The following is a 23,081-nucleotide window of genomic DNA, read 5'->3' as shown; positions in this document are numbered from 1 at the left end:
TCGCCGCGGCTACAACATAATTGGCGACGAGGACGGGATCCTGCTAGACTACGTAAAACTCATCGCGGCGTTCGTGGAGGCACCGGCGTTTGTGGAGAGCGTACTGGCGAGGCACAGGGATGGCAACGCTTGGAAGTTTCGACCAGTTGGTCGAGGACGGAGACGAGGACTTTGGGTCCTACGTGGAAAGGTTCGAGCATTTCCTGAAGGCCTCCAAGGTGAGCGACGACCTTGGTCTCGATGTTTATAACGGCGATAGGCAAAAAGGCAGCGAGCAGGTCGCTCGTGTGCGAGTCTTCATCTGTACGGCCCAGCATGCCGAATAAACATGTCGCTTAGTCGTTCTGCCTCCGCTTCGCTCGCCGCGGCTACGACATAATTGGCGACGAGGACGGGATCCTGCTAGACTACGTAAAACTCATCGCGGCGTTCGTGGAGGCACCGGCGTTTGTGGAGAGCGTACTGGCGAGGCACAGGGATGGCAACGCTTGGAAGTTTCGACCAGTTGGTCGAGGACGGAGACGAGGACTTTGGGTCCTACGTGGAAAGGTTCGAGCATTTCCTGAAGGCCTCCAAGGTGAGCGACGACCTTGGTCTCGATGTTTATAACGGCGATAGGCAAAAAGGCAGCGAGCAGATCGCTCGTGTGCGAGTCTTCATCTGTACGGCCCAGCATGCCGAATAAACATGTCGCTTAGTCGTTCTGCCTCCGCTTCGCTCGCCGCGGCTACAACACTACACACACATCACGCACAGTTGCAGAGAAAAGCTCTGCACACACACACATCCCGGCACAAACACGATGTTACAGCTTCTTGACATGAGAACATTTTACCGGGATTTTGTGGGAATGTACCAGAACTAAAGCTGATCTAAAGCTCATTCCGAGTTCGTAAAATCTATGTGCACCTAAAGTTTTTATTTCCTTTCTATTCTTTCGCCAGTTTTCTGTTTCGAAACCTACTTGGGACGCACCGAGCAACAGGCAGTATCCGAATCGTCACCAGCATCGCTCGTGGACGCCGCCATCATTGGATTTCCATGTGCGCCGCTGCTTGAGCTTCTCGCGTGGTGAACGCGGTGTACGAAATCTCCTAGCGAGAGAGCAATCTCTAGGTAAACAGCTATGGCAGACGAAGCTGGCGATGGAGCGAACTCTGACTCCGACTTCGAAGACATGGAGGACGTGGACGCCGAGGACGACGACGACATGTCGGACGGCGACGGTGACGCGGCCCCTAGAGCGGCGGCCGGAGGGACAGAGAGGAGAGTCTATGTGCCCGGTACTACGACGTCTAACGAGGACGGCGAAGAGCTCGAGTGCGACCAGTCAGCTTATGTCGTCTACCACCAAGCGACCACGGGTTTGTATCAAGCGTCCTCGTATCTTGCGAACGCTGTGGTGTTGACAGGAGCTGGCTTTGGAGTCAAGTGGCATATGCATGCACGAACGCTGTGGAAGCGTTCACACATGCATACGCCAGTGTCCATGCATGCATATGCCGCTTCTTTCTGTGGTATCCGCCTTTCTCTGCCTTTCTGTGGTGTCCGTGTTAGGGCCCAACGCTGATAAATAAGGTACACACTCAGCTGAACAAAAGGGTGTTAGTGCCTTTCTCGTATCTAAGTATTAAAAACTTCAAAGAGCCGAACGCCAGACGGAGTATAGTTGCATGATCAACTACACTGATGAACTTCCCGCCGCATGATCAACTTCCCGCTGCCGCGGGAAGCAGCGCATTATCAAAAAGAAAAAAAGAAAAAGAAAAACGAATGTAAAATTGATTTAAGAAATTCGAAGCCCAGAAGATGTACGAAGTACGTTTTGGCTTACTCTTTTTTGACGTTATTCTTGTTTTGCTGTTGACAGAAGCTCACCAGATTGCAATAACACATAGAGCCTGGGTTCCCTATCAAGTTGCCCTGGCTCGCACGTTGTGCCCGTGAAACTTTGTTTTTGAGGCAGGCAGCAGACCGATTGGCTAGTGATAAACAGAACATATCAGTTGATCCTACTTAATGATATGCTTCTTTGAAAAATCAAGTCTTAGCTGAAAAGGTGGTGAGTATGTAACCAACTGTAGCTTCATCAACTGGGCCATACGGTTTGGTTTGCAGATTGACAGAAAGCTGAGAAACGCACGCATGCAACTCCTAATCGCGAAATTCTCAAGCTTTGACCAGCCACGCTTGCTACCTCATGCCACTGATGCCACTAGGATAATGCTGCTTGAAAATAACAGTAATAGAGAATGTTCTTGGTGCCTTTCATACAGAAATATAGCAGAGTTTAAGGATGAGGAGCGCGACATACAGGTAAAAGAATTCTGTTTAGTGATTCCTGCTGCTTTCTTCTGTTGCGTATTAAACAGATGTTGGAGCAATGTTTCTAAGAATGGTTTGTTTTCGTTTGTTGAGCTGTCACGTCTCATTAAATCTGACCGTAGTGCTTACATACTTTCCCATGATAAAGTCTTGTTTGCGATGAGGTTTCTTATGATTTAAATTTTCTGTTCATTGACCTTGCTTGTCTTCATAGCTGTTAACGGGATGCCGAAGGCAAACTGAAGTTGACCTGTGCAAGATAGGTTACCGAATTCTAATGACAAAGATGCTACTTGCATTGATAAAGAGGGTTTTTATATAAGCTAGAAAATTCCAAAAATTTAAATGCAGGTGCTGTCATTACCAGCTGATTTCGCAAGTGAACTTCATGCTTCGACACAATTTTTTTTCGCACAGATCTCTTATACTAGGCTACACTGTCATTAACATTCAGATGGTGATCACGGAGCCATTTTCACTCTGTACATCTCAGTTTTGAATCAGATGACCAGAGAATTTTTTCAATCAGTTTTCCTCAGCAATAAATGCATTGTTTGCTGCCTAAAAAACTGCATAGCCAGGAAGAGGCACAGATTAAGTTTTTACTGAGAAAAATTGAATGTGTATCTAAAAATTCTTTCAGTGAGACCAAAAAGCCCCTACTTGAGGTCCTTTTCTCCTAGAGCAGTTTGAAAACTCTGGCAGTTTGGAAAAAGTGAGACAATTTCAGTTCTTAAAATTGCCTGAAACTCCGCAAAAATGCAGCGTGACTGTAGTGAGTGCCCACCTGTGTCGTTTTGCATCCTGCCTGTGCGCTGTTGCACTGTTCTTTGTGAGTAATACAAGCAATCTTTCCTTTCAGTTGCTCCATGCCTGAGCTTCGACATCATCAAGGACAACCTGGGTGATGACCGTGCAGACCGTTTCCCACTGACCTGCTATCTCACTGCGGGCACTCAGGCGGAACGGTCACACTTGAATCACCTTATGGTGATGAAGATGAGGTGCCTATTATTTTTTTTTTCTTATTTTCATTACAACATGAATAAGATGCCCGAGATTCGTAGCTTCACTGCACTTTAATCTCCTATTAGGTGCATTTTTCTTTTCTTGGAAAATGGCATTAATGTGGTCACTCAGTGCCTAAGCTGCGTCTGTCGGAACCAAAAGAAATGCTTTGGACGAGCCCTACTCGCTTTGAACTATACACCGAGTGCTAGAAAACACATTAACAACCTGGACTTGTCATGAACCGGAAATGACAGTCAACTTGAGATGAGTGTTAGGGCCTGGATGCCTGTCTGCAGAAAGTAATCCCGTTGTACTCTATGGCACTGGCCAGGGCCTTTTATTTTTCATTCTTTTTTGACTCCACTGTAGAATTTGTATACAGAAAATGTGTATCCTCAAGGGATATCCTTTTTTACCATTATTTTGTCTTGTAAGACTAAATAGATTCAGGCTTGATTTTATTCCTATGAAAATAAAATAGTAGGGTTGTTTGAATGTAGGCACTGCATTTCTTTGGTGGCAGGAAGGTAGAAGGCTCTTACATGGAGAGCCTTGCTTGGCATTTGGGAAATCTTGGGACACAGCTGGTGAAAATTTGTTTCCAAGCACGCGCGACCTGTAAACTTTTGCTGCCGACTGTTTGGTTTGGTTTGGTTTATGGGGTTTAACGTCCCAAAGCGACTAAGGCTATGAGAGACGCCATAGTGGAGGGCTCCGGAAATTTCGACTACCTGGGGTTCTTTAACATGCACTGACATCTCACAGTACACGGGCCTCTATAATTTCTCCTCCAAAGAAATTCAACCGCCATGGCTGGGATTGAACCCGATCCCGGCCATGGCGATTGAATTTCTTTGGAGTACATAGTGTCCGAAAGTGCTAACCTGAAGCATGTAAGCTCTCTCCATTGGAAGCAGGTGGACCACAGACCTTTTTTTTTCACGTTTGCCTGAAGGTGCTTGCATCATGTCATGCTGTGTACAACAATTTTTTAAAAATTGGTTTTAGTGTGGCGGTTTGGCACCAACTGACATTCCTTGCCTTGCAGCAACATGAGTCGCAACAAAGAGGCAGCGCAGAAGGATGCGGGCGACGACGAGGACAGCTCGGACAGTGAAGACGAGGATGCCAAGCCTGAGCTGGAGACTGCTTTGATCCCCCACAATGGCTGCGTCAACCGGGTCAGGGTGAGTAGCTGGGCTTCTTCACGTCCTAATCAAGGACTGACTTGGATATTTGCAGTTGTCGCTTCCCATTGTGGCTCGAAACGGGTATGGGCCTAGCTGTCCGTTAACTTTAGTGTTCATAGAGTTTCTTACTATTACCTAGAGGGAAAGCTGGCGGCCCGTCTATGGGAGTTCGCATGGCGACCCCTCGAGACCACTTCAGCCACCATGGGCGCTCAAAGCATCATGGGGCGGTGAGCTACCGACTGCGGAACTGCAACTTTTGGCCAAAAAATAATGAAAAAATAAAGCTGTTTGATAACTACAAACGTCCTAACATTCAATATCTTGTCTAATGATTGCAACAAACGAGCAGAAAAGCATTTAAGTGCAAAGTTTTGCCCAAAATAAGAGACGACTCACTCTCCTATTGGCCAAGTAGTGAACACTATAAAAACTAATATTTCGTAATTAACAGGCGCATTTTTAAAAGTAAATATGTTTCCAAAAAAAATGTTGTTGCTTAGATACTTTAAAGGGGTGGAGACACCAAATTTTGAAGCTATAAAAAGCCTGCTATGGGATTCCTATGTATGCAAGGGCAGTCACAGCCAGGTGTTGGACGCAACAAACGTTTAAAAAATATTTTAATTCGGTTCCAAAGATTACCTAAATGCTCACTCTCACGACCTAGACCCATTCGCTAGCGCCATCAACCATGACGTCACAAGGGGTGTAGAAAAATAAAGTTTTAGTGACGTCATACCAAAACACACACCAAAACACGGGCGGCCTGCGCCAGTCTTCGTGCCGAACGCCGGCATCTGAAGAACGCGATAGTATTGTTTGTTCACGTTCATAGCAAACCCTGGGATATATGAATATCAAAAATGCATCGTTTGTGACGATCGTTGGCAAATACCGAGTTCCTGGTAGAAGTGATGACTGCGATGCAAGCAAATTTCATCCCATAGCCGGTTTTGTGCTGCTGCTACCTGGTGCGGTTCGCCTGCCGTCTGCTAGCTCTGTTGCTGAAGACGTCGTGGAAATCGAGCATATCTTTTATTATGGGACGAATTCACAGTAAATGGGTGCCGAGCGGAGCACGTTTCTGAGCGCTGGCCAGTCCCGAAGCGCCCTCAGCTGCGGAGTCGATATGCGAAAGCAGCTAGGCCTAGCGACGACTAGGGCAGTCTGGGACCAGCGCGCAGGTCGTCGGCCGGCGTTGCCGCAGGCAGTGTCGCTGCCGAAAGATCCACTTTTAGCACAGTCATGCTGTCGTATCTCGAATCTAGAAAGCATCCTTTCTGGTAGCATGGCTGTTTTGTATTTTCTTGTGCGGACGTGAAGTACGCCGAGTCTGCCGACGTCATAAAAGCGAGCTAAAGAGTGTTCTTGACGTAAATAATAAACCATGGGACAAGAAATGTGAAAAAAGTGTCATTTTTGAGGATCGCTGACCAATACTGAGCTGCTAGTCGAGGTAACAACTGTGATATGAGCAAATTTCTCACAACCGCGCCTAGCAGCTGCCGCTGGCGCGACGTCGGGGTCCGGCTCGCCTGGCGCCCGCTAGCTCCGCTGCCGAAGGCGTCGAGGAGATTGACCATACTATTATTTTATTGTGAGATGATTCTGTTAACACTACAGCTATTTGTGAAAAGTAGGCCTTTTATTATAGCGCAGGCGACTTCCGAAGCGCCGGCCGCTCGCTAAACAGGCTATAGGCCTAGCGACGACTACGGCAGCCAGGCAGCAGCAGAGCTCGTCGCCCGGAGCGCCCGCGAGCGGTGCCGTTGCCGAAAGCTCCCAACATAAGCAGACATGCTTTGTCGCTGCTCGAGTATAGCTGGCAGTTCTGATAACAAGGCGATCTTGTCTTTTCTTGTGATATTTGTACTCCATCCCAAGCAGCGCTCAGGTACTGCTGCACGGCAGCGAAGTGTGACACCGGTTGTGGGCGCAGCTTGGGTAGAGCGGCGCAGCGATGCTTACTGGCATTTTGCAAAGTGTTTCGCATCCTCACGCGAACCCGCGAAGGCGATATTAGCGTGCAAACAAAAAAAAAAAGTCGATGTCCTCACTCGTTGGAATCAGATCTGTCAGAATCCGAGCTGCTGGGACTAGACGTGCAGTTGTTTGTTTTCATATGCGCTGGTCAGCACGTGTGTGGGAAAGCAGACGATGCAGCAGTAGGTGCGTCACAACTTTTGTGGGCCCACGTGACCAAGCGAAGCAGTTGATCTTCCCCCTCTGTGACGTCACTGTACAACTCGGTGTTCCGAAACCGAAACCAAAAATCGTTCACCTAAAAATGCTATAATAAATTATTCACTGTGAATATATGAATCTTTGAGTGTGTATCATGCTTCCTGGAGCCATAAGAAACGTTTGAAACTAAGAACGCGCGAACCACAAATTTGGTGTCTCCACCCCTTTAAGAAGTTTTTTAATGGCATTTCAGAAAAGTGAAACCTTTTATTGGCGTCGTGTGTCTATGCGTTTGTACTACTATGGTTTTTGCACACTACGTTTGCGCGAAAGTCGTCTGCGCACACACGAACAACGTTTTCGAAATGAAACGCTTTAGTAGTGCCACTCTATGTTCCCGAAAAACTACAACTGTCTCGCAACAAGTAGCTCACCGCCCCATGATGCTTTGAGCGTCCATGGTGGCTAAAGTGCAGCGCCGCCAGCTTTCCCTCTAGGTAATAGTAAGAAACTCTATGTTAGTGTTTGATATCTGCCAGTTTTGTGTCAAACTGCTCGATGGTGGCAAGGACTGGCATGATTGTTTTGCTGAACTTTTTCTCTTTGGAACGCATAAGAGTCACAGCACAAGGACTTCAGATGAATGCTTATGCTGTGTCTGAGATAATGCTTTAGCACTGAGGTTCTCAAATTTTTTGCCTCAAGGGATCCCAAATAGTCTTCAATATGTGCGAAGGAACCCCACTCCCATCACAGTCTGTCGTCACAAGTGTCACAATTGCTCGGTGTTGCTTGTGAATGGTTCCTTTAGGCTTTTTTTTTTGCTGTTTCTTTCATTTTGTGCATTTTTGTTGTTTTTTTTTTGTTTTCAGCAATAAGCTTTTTTATTCAGTGTCCATCTCTCACTCATGCTCATACCTCTAACCCCAAGACAGGTACTATCGCGCTCAATATGAGATGCAATGCGCGGTCATCGACCGGGGCTCGTTCTGTGGTGTGCCTCCTCCAAACAGTCGCTCGGAATTCTGGGAGAAACTTTTTCCTTAGCGGGAGTGCTGTTGTTTCCTGGAACAGCAGTTTCTCCCAGAATTCCGAGCGACTGTTCGGAGGAGGCACACGGAACGAGCCCCGGTCGATGACCGTGCGTTGCAACTCATATTGAGCGCGATAGTACACTAAAAACTACAGTCACAAGATGAGCATTCCCCCACATTCACACACTCGACTTGCTGGACTGCTCACGGAGTCCCATGTCACATGACGCCTTGTCTGGCTTTCATTGACCATCTGTTGCTCCTTGACCCGTTTCAGCATCTGCGCAATGTCAGTAATCTTTTTTTCTAAATTTGACAGACACTGGCTTTCCATCGTAAATGGGCTCTCTGGTGGCAAAACTTACCCGAGTGCCGCCGCCGCTTTGCGGAACCCAATTTGAGAACCGCTGCTTTAGTACCAGATTTAGTCATGTACGCAGCCGTTTTGCTAAGAATTATATAAGCTACATATCCGTGATCGTGTTCCTCAAGGCAACGCCAAAAGTGTCATTTGAGTTGCCAGAAATGCAGAAGGCACGGTTTGATAATGCTGCCTGGAAAATAGTGGATCTTCCCATTAAAGCAACAAAAAAAATTTTGATAGATGTGTATCAGCAGGTAAAAGAATGGTTTTGGATTTTTTGCTTGCTCTATTGTATGAGCCAGAGAGAGTTAGTGAGTGAGACAGTGTGCGTGTTGTGTTTCATTGGTTTTAGATGACCACAAGTTATCCTGATCTGCTTATTTTAATCATCCGGGGGTTTATTTCTCAATTGACCAGTTCTTTGCATCACGGCATTGTAAGGGCCAGCAGTGGTGACATACTGGAGGTGGAGATCTTTTATTCGACATTTTTCATTGTCTGAGCTTAACACAGTTCAAATGCGCAAGCTCAGAAAAGGTACCTTGAATGGCCATGCAAATTGAGTGTTCTTAGTCTACTCGTCTTATCTTGTGCCCTCTCTCTCTAGCCTTTCATAGTCTTTCATTCCAAGGCGTCTCTTCTGGCTTTTATATCTTCATTCTTACACATCGTAGCCACGCGTGGCACAGATAGTGTAACCACTAGCGTCCAGAGTATCAAGAGTTGGCCAAGCAAATGGGGATTCATGTTATGCTCTGCACTAAAGGTGTCGCTGAATTAGGTAGAGCAGGTACATTTCAGTGGGCTCTGACATAGGTGCTCAGTTGTGAAGGTGTCGGGAACTGCTTGAGCACAAGTCAAAATGACTGCAGAGTTTTGAAGAACAGGGCTGTGAATTTATGGTCAGAGAAGGGCACGCTCTGAAACACACATGATGCTTTTTATAGATATATACGAATGGAACAGCCTAGAAAATATATCCCATCAGTTTATTTGGCTGGTTAATCCATCTATAGTGCACAAATAGTGTAGTAGTAGGTAGTTTAGTACAGTCCCTTACAGCTCTGCACGTTTAACCTGTGGCTCCTGACAAACGTGTGTGATCGAGAGGCGTGCTTCAATTGATGTGATGGTCTCAAACAAGTGCACATGCCTTCATCTGGTGTTGCCGTCTAGCCCAGAGAATTAAGGGGCTGTTATTGAAGGCCAGGGAGGTTGTGGGAGTGCAAAATATCTCCATTCATTGCTTAATATATAAGTGAGATGCGCAAAAACTTAGACAGGACACAGAAAGAAACACATACAACAGTTCATGAGCGCTCGTGAACTGTTGTATGTGTTTCTTTCTGTGTCCCGTCTAAGTTGTTGCTCATTTCACTTATATACTATGCAGAACCAACTAGCCCGACAACACGCTCATTGCTTAAATGGCTTCCAGATTACTGGTCGAATTTCGATTGAGGCGAAATTCTAGAAGCTTGTATACTGTGCGATGTCAGTGCATGTTAAAGAACCCCAGGTGGTCAAAACTTCCGGAGCCCTTCACTAAAGCATCCCTCATAGCCCGAGTCTCTTTGGGACGTTAAGCTCTCGTAAACCAAACAGTTTGAGAACCACTGTGCCGCGGTGTCGTCCCAGGTGTCCCGTGTCGGCGACAAGACCCTGGCCGCGTCTTGGTCGGAAAACCGTCGGGTGTACCTGTGGGACCTGGAGCGGCCCCTGTTTGTGCTTGACCATCCTTCGGCGATGTCGGCGTACGTGCGCAACCACGAGGCTCCCAAGCCCATCTTCAACTTTGGGGGCCACCTGGCCGAGGGCTATGCTGTCGACTGGTCGCCCACCAAGCCCGGTAGGTGGCGCTAGTGTCGCTTGCTAGTGCAGAGCTTTCTCTTTTTCTTTTGCAAATCCTGACCATCACCATCACCAGTGCGACTGTTCACTGCAGGACAACAATCTCCCATATTTCTGCAGTTAACCCTGTCCTATGGCACCTGTAGCCACCCTGTCCCCACAAACTTTCACGGTCTTTCAAATGACCTTCTGCCGCCCCCTGCTGCACTCGCCTTCTCTTGGAGACCAGTTCATTAACCTTAACGATGATTGGTTATCTTCCCTTTGCATTACATGCCCTGCCTATGCCCGTTCTTGATTTTAAAGGGACACTGAGGAGAAATTGAAGCTGGCTTGTATCGACAGAATACCAGCTCCTGATTACAAAAACGCCACTCATACTGACAACAAAGCTCTTGTAACGTACAAAAGAGCAAGAACCAAAATACAGGTATCGCCGCCACAGGCCAAACTCGCAAGTACAAGCGTGGTGACGTCATAGGACAAAACAGTGTTGCTAGAACAAATGGTTCTAGCAATACTAGGACACGAGAAGCCACAAATCACTGAGGCGCATCCAATGCATGCGCAAATCTCCTTGATGTCGCCAGATGGCACCGCGTTCCCGGCAGCTACGCGCGCGCCTGCAGCATCGGGACCAATCAGCGCCTGCTCCCCGGCGTTAGGCGGGCTCCCGGTATTCCGCTAACAGTAACAAGGTACACGGTATGCTAAAGGTGCCTATTTGCGAGAACTTCGTTGAGGACTTTGAGATCGGGATCCATCGTAACGCTGGCTAAAGGAGGCGCTGCGCTGGCAAAACGCCGGTGCAAACGTAAATGAAGCGACGGTAGCGACGGCCGCAATAACCAATAGATGCCTTCAACGTGCGGCCGGCGGTAGCTTTTTTTTCGGCTGCTGCTAGTCCGCACTGCTGGCCACCAGAAATCACGGAGTCTGCGTTACGTCATGTGCACGTCATGCTTCACGTCACTTAGTCCTGTGTCGTCATAAGAGAATCCCAAGTTTGAATCAGAGCGGCGGGAAAAACTTTTTCAACTTCGAATCCAAATTTCTTAGAAATAAATGCATCTTTCGCTGCCGGCCAAGTGGCAACAAAGCGATGAAATGCTGAACTATCAGATTTTGCTATAAAGAAAATATTAAGAGTGCTCTCCTCACTGTCCCTTTAAGTGGCCACGATGGCTCAGTGGTTATGGTACTCGGCTGCTAACCCAAGAGACGCGGGTTCGATCCCGGCCGTGGCGGTTGAATTTCTTCGGAGGAGAAATTCTAGAGGCCCGTGTACTGTGCGATGTCAGGGCACGTTAAAGAACCCCAGGTGGTCAAAATTTCCGGAGCCCTTCACCACGCCGTCCCTCTTAGCCTGAGTCGCTTTGGGATGTTAAATACATAAAACCGGCCCAAAACTGGTTACGTACACGGAAGATGACACCTTGACCGAAGGGGACAGTTATTTATGGAGAAAGCCTTCAACAGCATACTCATTAAAAAAAATACCTATAAACCAAGCTAAAGCAATCTTCTTGATTTTAACTAGGATGTCATTAACTGGCATTTGTTCCCTTACTCACTGCTCTCTTCGTGTCTTTTAAGGTACCCCTGAAATTTTCCCCAATCTGTTTTGTAAGTCTGAAATGTGAAATGAGTGGAGTGTGTGAGGTGTTTCAGGCAGTCAGCGTGGTGAAATTAAGCTGAAAAGCAATAAAATCTAAAAGAATCTTTCGAGTGTCAAGGGCAAGGGCTGCCAAGAGTGCATTAAAAAACAGTCGGTTCTGCAGCTTTATCAATTTAAAGTTTATTCCTGGAAGGACAGAGATGGAGGATCTGAAGTGGCAGTGTTGCAATGATATCAGATATTGTACAGCTGTGTTTCTTTGCATAAGGCTGTGTGGCACCCAGTGGGAAACAGTCGGGTCCACTACTGCTTTCAGCAATGGGATGGATCACTGGTTTGGTTTGGTTTGGTTTATGGGGGTCTTAAGTCCCAAAGCGACTCAGGCCATGAGGGATGCCGTAGTGGAAGGCTCCGGAAATTGACCACCAGGGGTTCTTTTACGTGCACTCACATCGCACAGTACATTCATGGGCCTCTAGCATTTCACCTCCATCGAAATTCGACCGCTGCGGCCGGGACTGAACCTGCGTCTTTCAGGTCAGCAGCCGAGCACCATAACCACTGAGCCACCACGGCGACTGGATCACTGGTTCTCTTTAGGGGGGGGGGGGGGGAGTATTTTTGTTTGAATCGCGTAGTGTAGTGATACAGTGAAACCTCGTTGTAGCAAACGGGTAAAAAATCGTGAAACAGTTTCATATAGCCTAAAGTTGTAATATAAAATTTCATCAGAAACTCTTGCAATAACGGTGCAGGTTAGTCATTGAAGGGATGGCAACTCAGACAGGCCCTACTAGAGAACTGGAGATGCCGTCTCCTAAGTTTTTGTGACATTTTGAAGGCGCCTTGGCGATTCTGGAGGCTTCAAAAGATCGGACGGCCGTTAGGTTGGCTTCTCTGCTCTGCTTCACAAGCTTGCAGCGTCGACATGTCAGGTGCAAACTAGCGTGGCTTCCCCATGTTACAGCCGTGTCGTGTGGAAAGCAGTATGTCAGAGCGAAAGCGATAGCCGTTTTCACCCCTTCCCTGATAGTGAATGTGACTGCAGGACGGTTACTGCAAGCTTTCAACCCGTCCATATCGCTGCTTCCAGGGCGCTGTTGATGGGTGCGAGAGGCGTGAACATGTGCTGGTTGCCAGACTACAACCTTACATGCTGCTGTATCTTCTGTGCCAGCATTTGAGAGTGCCAGAGAAAAGCGCAAATCTTGGCGCGAATGCTTGCCGCACCATCACCACTCAGTTGTGTAATGCAGTGAAGCCTCTCACCTGCCATCTGAACTGGTGCAGCTTGGCACTGGGGAGTTCAATATATCCGTTTCAAGACCAACCGCATTCCATGTATAAAGTAAAAAATTGCATGTGTTTGTTAAAAATATTTATGAATAGTTCAATGTATCCAGTAATTCATTATATTCGTGTTCATTATATCGAGGTTTGACCGTATCGCCCTCACTGCTCCAATGGTTGACTTGTAGAGGTAACCATGCGAGCCCCATAAAATGGCTCCACAGTGATTCCTGTTTTCTGTGTGTTTTTGACGGAGACTGTTCCTGGTTGGGTTTGTTTGAAGGTTTCCAGTGTGGGATACAATGCCATCATTGCAGGTGTGCTGGCGACGGGCGACTGCCTCAAGAGCATTCACCTGTGGAAGCCACAGGAGAGCAGCTGGCACGTCGACCAGCGTCCGTACACAGCCCACACGTCCTCGGTTGAAGACATCCAGTGGTCCCCAACTGAGGCTACAGTGAGTATCTGATTTCTTTTACTTGCAGTGGCAACTTGTGTTGCATGTTTATTTTCGGTGGGCTGTTGCTGTGTTCTTTCTTTTTTAACTGTTTGTGATACTGGACATGTACAGTCTTTGCCAAAAGTAACCAGGCTGCGTGGTTTGCATCTCATTCAAGTAGTAGAGCCCTCATGGCTTCCCTAAAGATCAAAGAGTTCTTTGAAGGTGAGGACAGGGGTTCTCCTTACCATACAGAGATTTAGAGCTTGAGGGCTGGCATAGTAGCTTTAACATACGACTGAAAAGTAAACTGTGCAGCCTGGTTACTTTTGACAAAGACTGTACATATTGTTATGGCTTCACATAGCTGGGGAGGCTCGGAACTTCTGTTGACGCCATCTGGGGTTGTGTAAAACCATTATGCGCAGAGTCTGTCTCAAAACTTCCCGGATTTTTTCTTTATAAATCCTTTATTCAATATCAGTTTACAATCTTATGAGAACTTTTCAAAGTATTCTCCCCCTGCTTCAATGCACTGTTGCTAATGCTTCTCTCAGTCATTGAAGGTGCCCTGGAAGTCGTCAACGGGACCTTGTTCAGTGAGGTCGTTGCGGCTGCTTTTACCACCTCCAGTGTCCCATGCAGAGTTCTTTCAGGTTTCTTTTGATCCTTGGGAACAAAAAGAAGTCCGGGGTTGCCAGATCAGGACTGTACGGTGGCTGGGGCAGCATTGCCACACCCATTTTAGCCAGCAACTCGGAGACTGTGAACACGGTGCGACTTGACACGTTGTCATGGTGCAAGATCCAGTTGTGAATTTCTCTTCGGACGCGTTGAACCTTGTTGCGCAACCGTTTGAGCATCTCACAGTAAAACTCCTTGTTGACTGTTTGTCCGTGTGGCACGAATGCACTGTGAACCACATCTTTTTTGTCAGAAAACACAGTGAGCATTGCCTTGATGCGCGTGATTTGCTCATCCTTGCTTTTTTTGGGCAAGGAGACTCCATGGTATGCTACTCGCTGCTGTGACGCTTTGATTCAGGATCGTACTCAGAAATCCACATCTTGTCCCCTGTGATCACTCTATGCAAAAATTCTGGGTCCGTTTTGTAGCGTTCAAGCAATTCCCGGCACTTCAACAAACTCTTTTCCTTCATCTCATCAGGACTTTTGGCATGATTTTCGTGCAGACTTTCCTCATTTGAAGATCCTCCATTAAAATGGGATGAACAATTGGTTTGGGTATTCCACACCCCTCTGCATTCATCCGAACACCCAATCACCAGTCTTTGTCCGAAACTTGATGCATTTTTTGCACCTAGTCATCCGTTTGTAATGTCAACGGATGTCTCGTTGTCGTTGACGGACTCCCGCCCCTCTCAGAACCTCTCATGCCATAGGAAAGTTTGGCTTTGTTTCATCGCGTCGTCACTGTAGGCTTTCCGAACCATTTCAAGCATCTCCGCCCCGTTTTTACTAAGTTTCACACAAAAATTGACTGCATAATGCTGCCCCAAAAACTGATGCATTTTTTTTTTCTTGGCGAGGGTGCAGTAGATGCATTTGCGCAGAGCGTGACCTGCCTTAACAACTGCCCACAGGCAGCTGAGACTGGTCTCGTTTCGAAGCTTAGGTCCCCCACTAACTTCTCCGCCCGCAGCGCCGCCCCGCCAGGTGGCGTAGCTGACTACAAAAAACATTCTGGGAAGTTTTTTGGACAGACCTTGCAGGGCAGTGTGTTAGAACCATTGTTATGCTGAAGCTTAGAGATGTACGACCATTTGTAGTGGAAAGCAAACGGTGATGACCCTCAAGCATTGTACTGAGGTACTCCCATGCTCTGTGGGATGTCAGTTGAGGCTGTTTAAAATTTCATAGCAGACCGATTTCACTGGAAGGTTTGCTACAGCATCACTGCTGTTCAGGATGCCAGCTTTGTAGTCTTTCTTGACGCTGTGTGGCAACCATGCTGAGGAGAAGGTTTTGGAGACAGGAAAGGTGCGGAAAAGTTGAAAATATGTGTATAACAGTGCTCTGCTTCACTGACTGTGCAATTTATGCGATGTGCTAGAGGAATGCTTCAGACGTCCTAAAGTCGGTCGTGATTTTGTGAAACAGCAATGAAATGTAAACTGTCCCAACAGGTGAATATGGTGATGAATTGTTATGGTACGGGGGCAACTGTGGCCAAAGAGCGCCTCGGCACAAGCTGTGTCCATCTTCTCAAGGTTGAGTTTAAAGACCCATTTCCCAAGCATTTCACCCTAAAGAATCTGAACATGTGGCCAGGGTAAAGCTTGAACCCTTTGGATCATCAGCAGGCGAGAAGTTAGTTTGATTTAGGTAGCGTTTGACTGCTGCTTGTGTTTTGAAAAGAATTAAATGAAGAGCCCTAACGGACAGGTCTTTAATTATTTGAACCCACATGCATAATTTCTTTTCTGGTGTGCTCAAAAAGCTTTGCTACGATTTGTCGGTTTCATTAACAAAATAAGGTGTGCTGAGGGTGGGAAGTGGGAGTTCGAGACGAAGATCCCTGGTGGGCAAATGGACAGCTGGCTTTGGTTCCAGGTGATGGCCTCGTGTTCAGTGGACAAGTCCATAAGAATCTGGGACGTGCGGGCAGCGCCCCACAAGGCGTGCATGCTCACGGCTGCGGATGCCCACGATGCCGACGTCAACGTCATCAGCTGGAATCGACGGGAGCCTTTCCTCCTCTCTGGAGGGGATGATGGTGCCATCAAGGTGTGGGACCTGCGAACCTTTCAGGTTAGTTTTCGTGTTTTGTTTAGTTTTTTTGGCTACTACTATTACTTTCCTCCCCCTGTGCCATTTGCCGCAAGAAGGTGGTGCTCTGATACGTCATATGACAAAGTCCAAGTGTTACAGGCATGCGGTTCTCTTTAAAATTTTTGCCGTCTGTGGCCGCTCAGGAGCAGTTAAGGCCCTCTACCGGGGCAGGCAGGGATGGGTTTTTCATAGGTTCGTAGGTTTGTCGAAGGAAACTCTGTAAGTAAGGACAGCAAGAATCCCTCATTAGCGTCGGTGACAAACAAGCTAAGAGCAGCGTCAATAAAGATAGAAATAACTTCCCCAGCCCCTGCGATAAAGATAATAATCAAGTTTTGCGCGCCTCTGTTGCGTTAACGCGGTGAAACTGAAACCACAAAAGGGCGTTGCCGCAGACCGCGCGACACACTGCAGCTAGAATTCAATTCTGTTTATCTCTGTAAGAATGTAGCACAACAAAATTTGAAACCAGAAATCACCGAGATTCTGTTTGAAAAATTCAGGGGGGCACTTTGTTGACCTAAAGTGCGGTGAGGCAAAAGCCTTTAGCATGGTGTTACTGCTTGTGTCACTGATGTGTGGTTAAGATGTTATAATTAAGTACACAATTGTTTGTGAATCTTAAATGCTGGACACACTGGAGGGCATTTGCGAGGCATCCGTCTGGTTCGACGCCTTTCTGCAAACACTCTCCAGCGTCCTAGACAAGGAGAACTACATGTGCGTTGGCAGGAAGTAGCGTAGCCATTAGCATGCTCGGCTGTGGAACGGAAGGATGGTGGTTCGAATCTCATTGTGCACAAAGAGTTTTTTTTCTGGTCTGACGAGAATCCAAATCCACTTTATTTCCAACCTACAAGTTGGGGGTCCCCCAGGCAAAAAGCTGTCTCAGACAGCTTGACTGGGCCCTGGGGGCCTACAGGCAGCATCATGCAGTGGACCTCACAGCACTATAAAAATGAATATGAACATGGAAATGCAGTGCTTACATTTCCTAAAGAATTACACACACAACAGATATCAAGATGAATATGAACATGAAACTTACAAACAGCATATACAGTGTTTACACTTCCTGAAGAGGTATACAATAATATTTCAATATAATATATTTGATTTCAATACGTTTAAAAAGAAACAAACCAATGCATGCTAGCACATTATGATGCAAACAAAAGTTAAAGCAGCGTCACGCAGTGGACCTCACAGCACTATAAAAATGAATATGAACATGGAAATGCAGTGCTTACATTTCCTAAAGAATTACACACACAACAGATATCAAGATGAATATGAACATGAAACTCACAAACAGCTTACAAACATCAGTTTTCCGCCGGACGAGTAGTGGTGTCAGTTCATTGGTCAGTGTCATTTATTTGGATTGCAGTAATATTCATTGACTCATCAGAAAATTTGTTAATTCGTATCTAAATGAGCTAAGTGGGGCTGTAAAATCAATGTGGGGTTTAAGTTTATTATAAAGTGATGGTATGCAGAAGTCAAGTGTGGACCGGCCATAATTAGTTCGTGTACGCGGCACTCGTTTTATTTCCCTACGTAAGCTGTAAGCATGCATGGGACGGTGTGCATCGTTTGGAAGGTTATGCTTATGCATATACAGAGGCAGTTTGTAGTCATATAACTTAGATGCTTTAAGAAGATTATGTTTAGTAAACAAGGGATCAGTAGATAGCTGGCTAGGGTTTCCATAAAAGTTCTCAAGAATTCGTAGCACTTTTTTTGTAGTCGCTCCAGTTTATTGTAATTATGGATGGTTGTAACTCCCCAAACTAAGATGCAATATGAAAGACGAGAGTAGAAGTTAGCAAAATATATTGCTTTTTTGAGCCTCAGTGGAAGTAGTTCTCTCAGCTTATAGAGACAGCCAACTGTTCTGCTTAGTTCTATCACCAGCTTGCTAACATGCGTGTTCCACGACATGGTTTCTTCGAACCATACACCTAAAAATTTTTCTGATGTCACACGCTGCAAAGTTGTATCTTGAAAATTTAGGACTAGCTCAGTGTCACAGGCTTTGTTATGTGGCTTAAAAATAATATACTTAGTCTTTTTAACGTTCAAGGTTAATCTGTTTTTATGCAACCACTCTTCAAGTTTGACCAAATAACTATTTATGACAGTGTTCAATTGGGTTACGGTTTGTGCGGAGAAAAAAATATTTGTGTCATCAGCGTACATGACCAGTTTCGGTGAAAGAGGCAAATTGCACATGTCATTAATATACAAGATGAACAACAAAGGCCCCAGGATCGACCCCTGAGGTACACCATGTTTTACCGTTGTAATCGAAGACGTGAGGTCACCAACTTTTACACACTGTTTTCTGTCTGAAAGATAACTTTTGATAAGGTCAAGGGGGACGCCACGTATGCCATAATCTTGCAACTTTGAGAGTAATATACAGTTGAACCTCGATATAACGAAGTCCTACTTGCAGCCGAAAATTTCGTTACATCGCGAATTTCGTTACGTCGAGGTTCCCATGTTTCAGCTGTCAAAATAAAGTATAACTGGTTCAGGAACACTGCTTGTTGATGGGAACTTGTAAATCACTTATTGAGGAAATACGCAAGAAAATCGAGTAATAGTATCGCTAACAAGGGCACCGGATGTTTTTTTCTACATCAGGAGCATAATGAGTGATAGCAAACACCGCGACGGCATCATTTTTCTCCGTGTGCGCATAGCGAAAGAACGAGCGCAGCGCCTAGTACTGAAAGCCGCCACAAGATGTCGCTACTGGGATCATCATCATCAGCATTGAACATTTGCAGCCGGGGACGCATCAGAGAAAAATAAAGAAAAATGTTCGCATCGCTCACGCCGGCGCGGTGGGATTGTGCTCGTGGCGCGGTTATACTCCGACGTAGCGCGAGCGCGCGCGGCACGGCGACGTCACGTCCGCGAAACAACGGCGCCCGATCGCCAGCGTGTTCGGCGGCTACCGGCGCGCTCTGACGGCGCCTGGCGCGGAATGCAGCCGGCTGCATTTCGCGCGGGCCGCGCCGAGAGCGCGCCGAAGCCGCCCACCCAGAATGCACCGCGCGCGCCTCCCACGCCACGCCTCCCCTCTACCCCCTTCGCCACTCGCCTCCTCTGCCAGGGCACTTTTTTTTTTTTTTTCGCCGCTCAATCGTTTTAAAGGTACGACCACACTAGCTCCACGAGTTTGTCAACACTGAAGACTTTTTTTTGTTGTTGTCTACGAGGACATCGCACGCAAAAAAAACAAAAAAAAAAACGAACGGACGCTGCAAGAAAATTCCGGTTTGCGCTTTCACGTTCAGAGTCTACAGCTCGCCAGTGGCGTCATGGCGCGGCGCGTCTTGAAACTTCCATGCCGCGGGCTTTGTATGTGCACGACAGATGGCGCGGCGGTACGTTCTCGCAGATTCCCACACTGCCGGCAAAATTGGTGCGTAAAAGGGCAAATACAAACTGCGTTTCGTCTCGGCTAAACTTTTAGCTCTCATTCGATTGTCAAGGTAGCTCCTGGCACATGCATGCGATGCGCAAGGACTTCGTTACATCAAAAGTGCGGAGCAAAATTACTTCGTTAAATCGCGAAAAAAAATACATGGTTTTCAATGGGGAAGTGATTGGGAAATGAAAAAAATGCGTTACATCGCGAATTTCGTTACATTGAGGTTCGTTACATCGAGGTTCGACTGTATTATGGTTTACACAGTCAAATGCTTTCCTCAGGTCAATGAATAAGCCTACAGTGAATTGTTTGTTATCCATGTTTTTAAGTATTTCATCCTTGATTTGTAGTAAGGCCATTTCAACTGATTTTCCTTTCTGGAAGCCGCACTGCGAATCGCTGATAACACGGTATTTAGTAAGAAAATTTGTAAGTTGAGCATTAATAACGTTCTCAAAAACCTTAGAGAAAATGGGTAAATTGGATATCGGGCGATAGTTTGATATATCACTAATACTTCCACATTTGTGGACCGGGGTTATACGCGCTTGTTTAAGGTCAGAAGGAAAGATACCAGTTGCAATCATTTGATTGATTATAAATGCGAGTGGGGTGGCTATAATCGGTGCTACATGTTTAATAGGGACACTGCTCAGGCCATCTAGTCCAGTGGCGACATTCTTTCGAATTCTGGCAATGAGGCTGATGACTTCTTCAGAAGTAACTGGGGAGAATAAAACTGAATTTCCAAGCCTTGGGCGAAGTACAGAAAACGAATTAGCACAGTCTCTGTTTGGGGGTATGTATTCGCCAACGTTAGAAAAGAACTCATTCATTGCATCTAACGCCTCTATATCAGCCTTCCCATCAGCAAAAGCTGCAATATTAAGAGGACACTTAAAACTTTAAGGTTACCGGATAAATTATTAATTTCTTGCCATAGCTTTCTTGGGGTGTTGTATATTTCAGCAAATAAACATTGATAGTAGTACATTTTTGCCTTCCTTAAATCGGCATTTAATTTATTGCGAAATGCCTTGAATTGCTTTAGTAGAATAGTATCACGTGATTGGAGGAAAGTGTGGTACATTTTGTTTTTTACTTTTATTCTCTTGTGCAAGGTGGTCGTAATCCAAGGCTTTCGTATTTTCTTTTTTTGGTTAGAATTGTGCACCAAGGGAAAGTGTTTCTCATAGCAGGCCTTAAATTTGCTGAGGAAAAGACAATACGCTTGGCTAGGATCGCGTTCGGCGTAGATACTATCCCAGTGAATATTTTCCATCGCGGCGTAAAATTTCTCGAGCGTAGCAGAGTTTATGTCACGATAAGAAGAGTTGTAAGTGACTTTCTGTTTGGCAATCGCCGTCGGCAAACATGTAAAAACCGGGAGGTGGTCACTGATATCAAGGGAAAGCACACCTGATAAGCACTGGTCACGCGGTACATTGGTAATGCAGATATCTAGAAGTGTGGCACTGGTATCGGTAACACGGGTGGGCAAGGAAATTATATTTGAACAAGCGAAAGTTCGAAGTATAGTTTCTAGGTGCTCAGAAGATGAATCTTCGCCGAGCATATTGATGTTCACATCACCCATAACTAAGAAGGCTCCTTGCATTGCATGGAGGCTTGACAGTAAAGTTTCCATGAATTCAAAATATTGGGACTTGTATCCTAATGGTGGCCTATAGACAGTTGCTATAAGAATATTTTTCAGCCGTACCACAAGGCACTCAACACTGGGTGTAATGCATGTTAATTCGTTCACAACTTCACAGGTAATTGAGGCTTTGATGAACATAGCAATTCCACCGCCTCGGTTTGCGGGCCGCACGATGCCGTGATAAATATAATCTGGTATTGTCGGAGGACTATCAGTTACAGAAAGCCAGGATTCTGTGAATAATATAGCATCAAATTTGTCCCGTAAGTCATCGAAGAACATGCGCAGATCGTGCATTTTATTTTTAATACTACGAGCATTTAGGTGAAATGCCCTGAAGTAGTTAGACGGCGCTTTAAATGCTTTGTTGATATTTTCAGGTTCATAGTATTTACACTCCGGTGTGGCAGCCATATCGCTGTTAGTGCGAAAGTTAGCTTGCAAAAGCATTGCAAGTCCTACTATTGCATTTTGTTCAAGTCTTCTTGGCAGGTGATTCGTACCATATCTGATGAATTTTTCCGCCCTGTGTCCAAACAAATTTCCATCCGACCTTTCGTTTCTGTGCGACTGCGGCTCCCAAAAGCTGTTTGACCTGCCTAGTCAGATGTTCATTGACATATACAGAAGCATCCGTTTCGAAACCAATGTCGTTAGTGACGCCTTTGCTGACAACCTTCTGTCGACAACGATGAGGCATTAAGGTCTTTCTTTCGCCTTAACAACCTAACAGCCTCTTTCTGTCTTTTCTGCACGGCAGGGCGGACGCCCGGTCGCAACCTTCAAGCACCACCTCGCTCCGGTCACATCGGTCGAGTGGCATCCGACCGACAGCACGGTCTTCTGTGCCAGTGGCAGTGACGACCAGCTGACCCTGTGGGACCTCGCCGTCGAGCGTGACCGCGATGCCGAAGGCGCTGCGGGGGACGAAGAGAGCGATGAGGTGTTGGGGGGCCTGCCTCCGCAGTTGCTCTTCATCCACCAGGGACAGAAGGACATCAAGGAAGCACACTGGCATCCACAGATGCCTGGATTGATTCTGAGCACAGCACAGAATGGCTTCAACGTGTTCCGGACTATCAGTGTCTGAATGGTGGCCAGTGAGGTGTCTTCTTCGGAGCTGGCTTGCAGGAACAAAGCAGATATGGTCGTATGTTCAGGGTGGAAAGTATCACCGTGGACGTTCGGATCTGTGTGGGCAGTGTGGTGTGTGAAGCCATGGGAAAATGGTTATACCGCGTGTTGCGCAAATAAACGCGCGCGGTAGAATGCTTCTCCCAGCTAAACGGGCGCATTGTTCGAGCTGAAATTTCGCAGAGAAGGGGCATTTGGTCGGCAGAATTGTTTTATACCACGTTTGCTTGGGGTACTTACCTGATTCGAACAGAATAAGTCGGATATTCACATCGTCTGCGGCGACGACGAAGGAAATTAAGCCGCTCTGTCAGCGATCACACCGGTGGCGCCATCTCGCGTATTGGTGGTGAAGATTCGGCAAAGGAGGGAGACTCGGAAGGTTTGAAGACGCTCATTCAACTGGTTTTTTAATGGTCACAGAAAACTTAGCTTGGCCAAACTAAGTTTTCAGCAAGTTAAGTTTTCTGTGACCATTAAAAGATCAGTTGAAAGAGCGGCTTCAAACCTCCCAAACCTCGCTCCATTGCTGAATCTTCGCGGCCAACAAACGAGATGGCGCCACCGGTGTGATCACCGACAGAGCAGCTTGATTTCTTTCGTCGTCGCCGCAGACGATGTGACTATCCGACTTATTCTGTTCGAATCAGGTAAGCACCCCAAGCAAACGTGGTATAAAACAATTCTGCCGACCAAATGCCACTTCTCTGCGAAATTTCAGCTCGAACAATGCGC

At 46.5% G+C, this 23,081-nt stretch overlaps 1 protein-coding gene across 1 annotated transcript; it reads left to right on the top strand.

Annotated features, from left to right (window-relative positions):
- Positions 1 to 931: 931 nt before the first annotated feature.
- Positions 932 to 22,463, top strand: l(2)09851 (WD repeat-containing protein 1 l(2)09851). Its single transcript, XM_089587783.1, has 7 exons — positions 932 to 1,364; positions 3,188 to 3,329; positions 4,385 to 4,523; positions 9,750 to 9,960; positions 13,188 to 13,327; positions 15,883 to 16,080; positions 21,973 to 22,463. The coding sequence occupies exons 1-7, from the start codon at positions 1,127 to 1,129 to the stop codon at positions 22,300 to 22,302; spliced, it is 1,398 nt and encodes a 465-aa protein (XP_089443909.1). The 5' UTR covers positions 932 to 1,126; the 3' UTR covers positions 22,303 to 22,463.
- The last annotated feature ends 618 nt before the right edge of the window (positions 22,464 to 23,081 follow it).

The sequence above is a fragment of the Amblyomma mixtum genome, chromosome 4 (genome assembly GCF_055824585.1).
Source record: "Amblyomma mixtum isolate Tamu chromosome 4, ASM5582458v1, whole genome shotgun sequence".
NCBI lineage: Eukaryota > Metazoa > Arthropoda > Arachnida > Ixodida > Ixodidae > Amblyomma > Amblyomma mixtum.
Note: the sequence above shows the minus strand (reverse complement) of the source record. Positions and strands in the feature narration are given on the sequence as shown.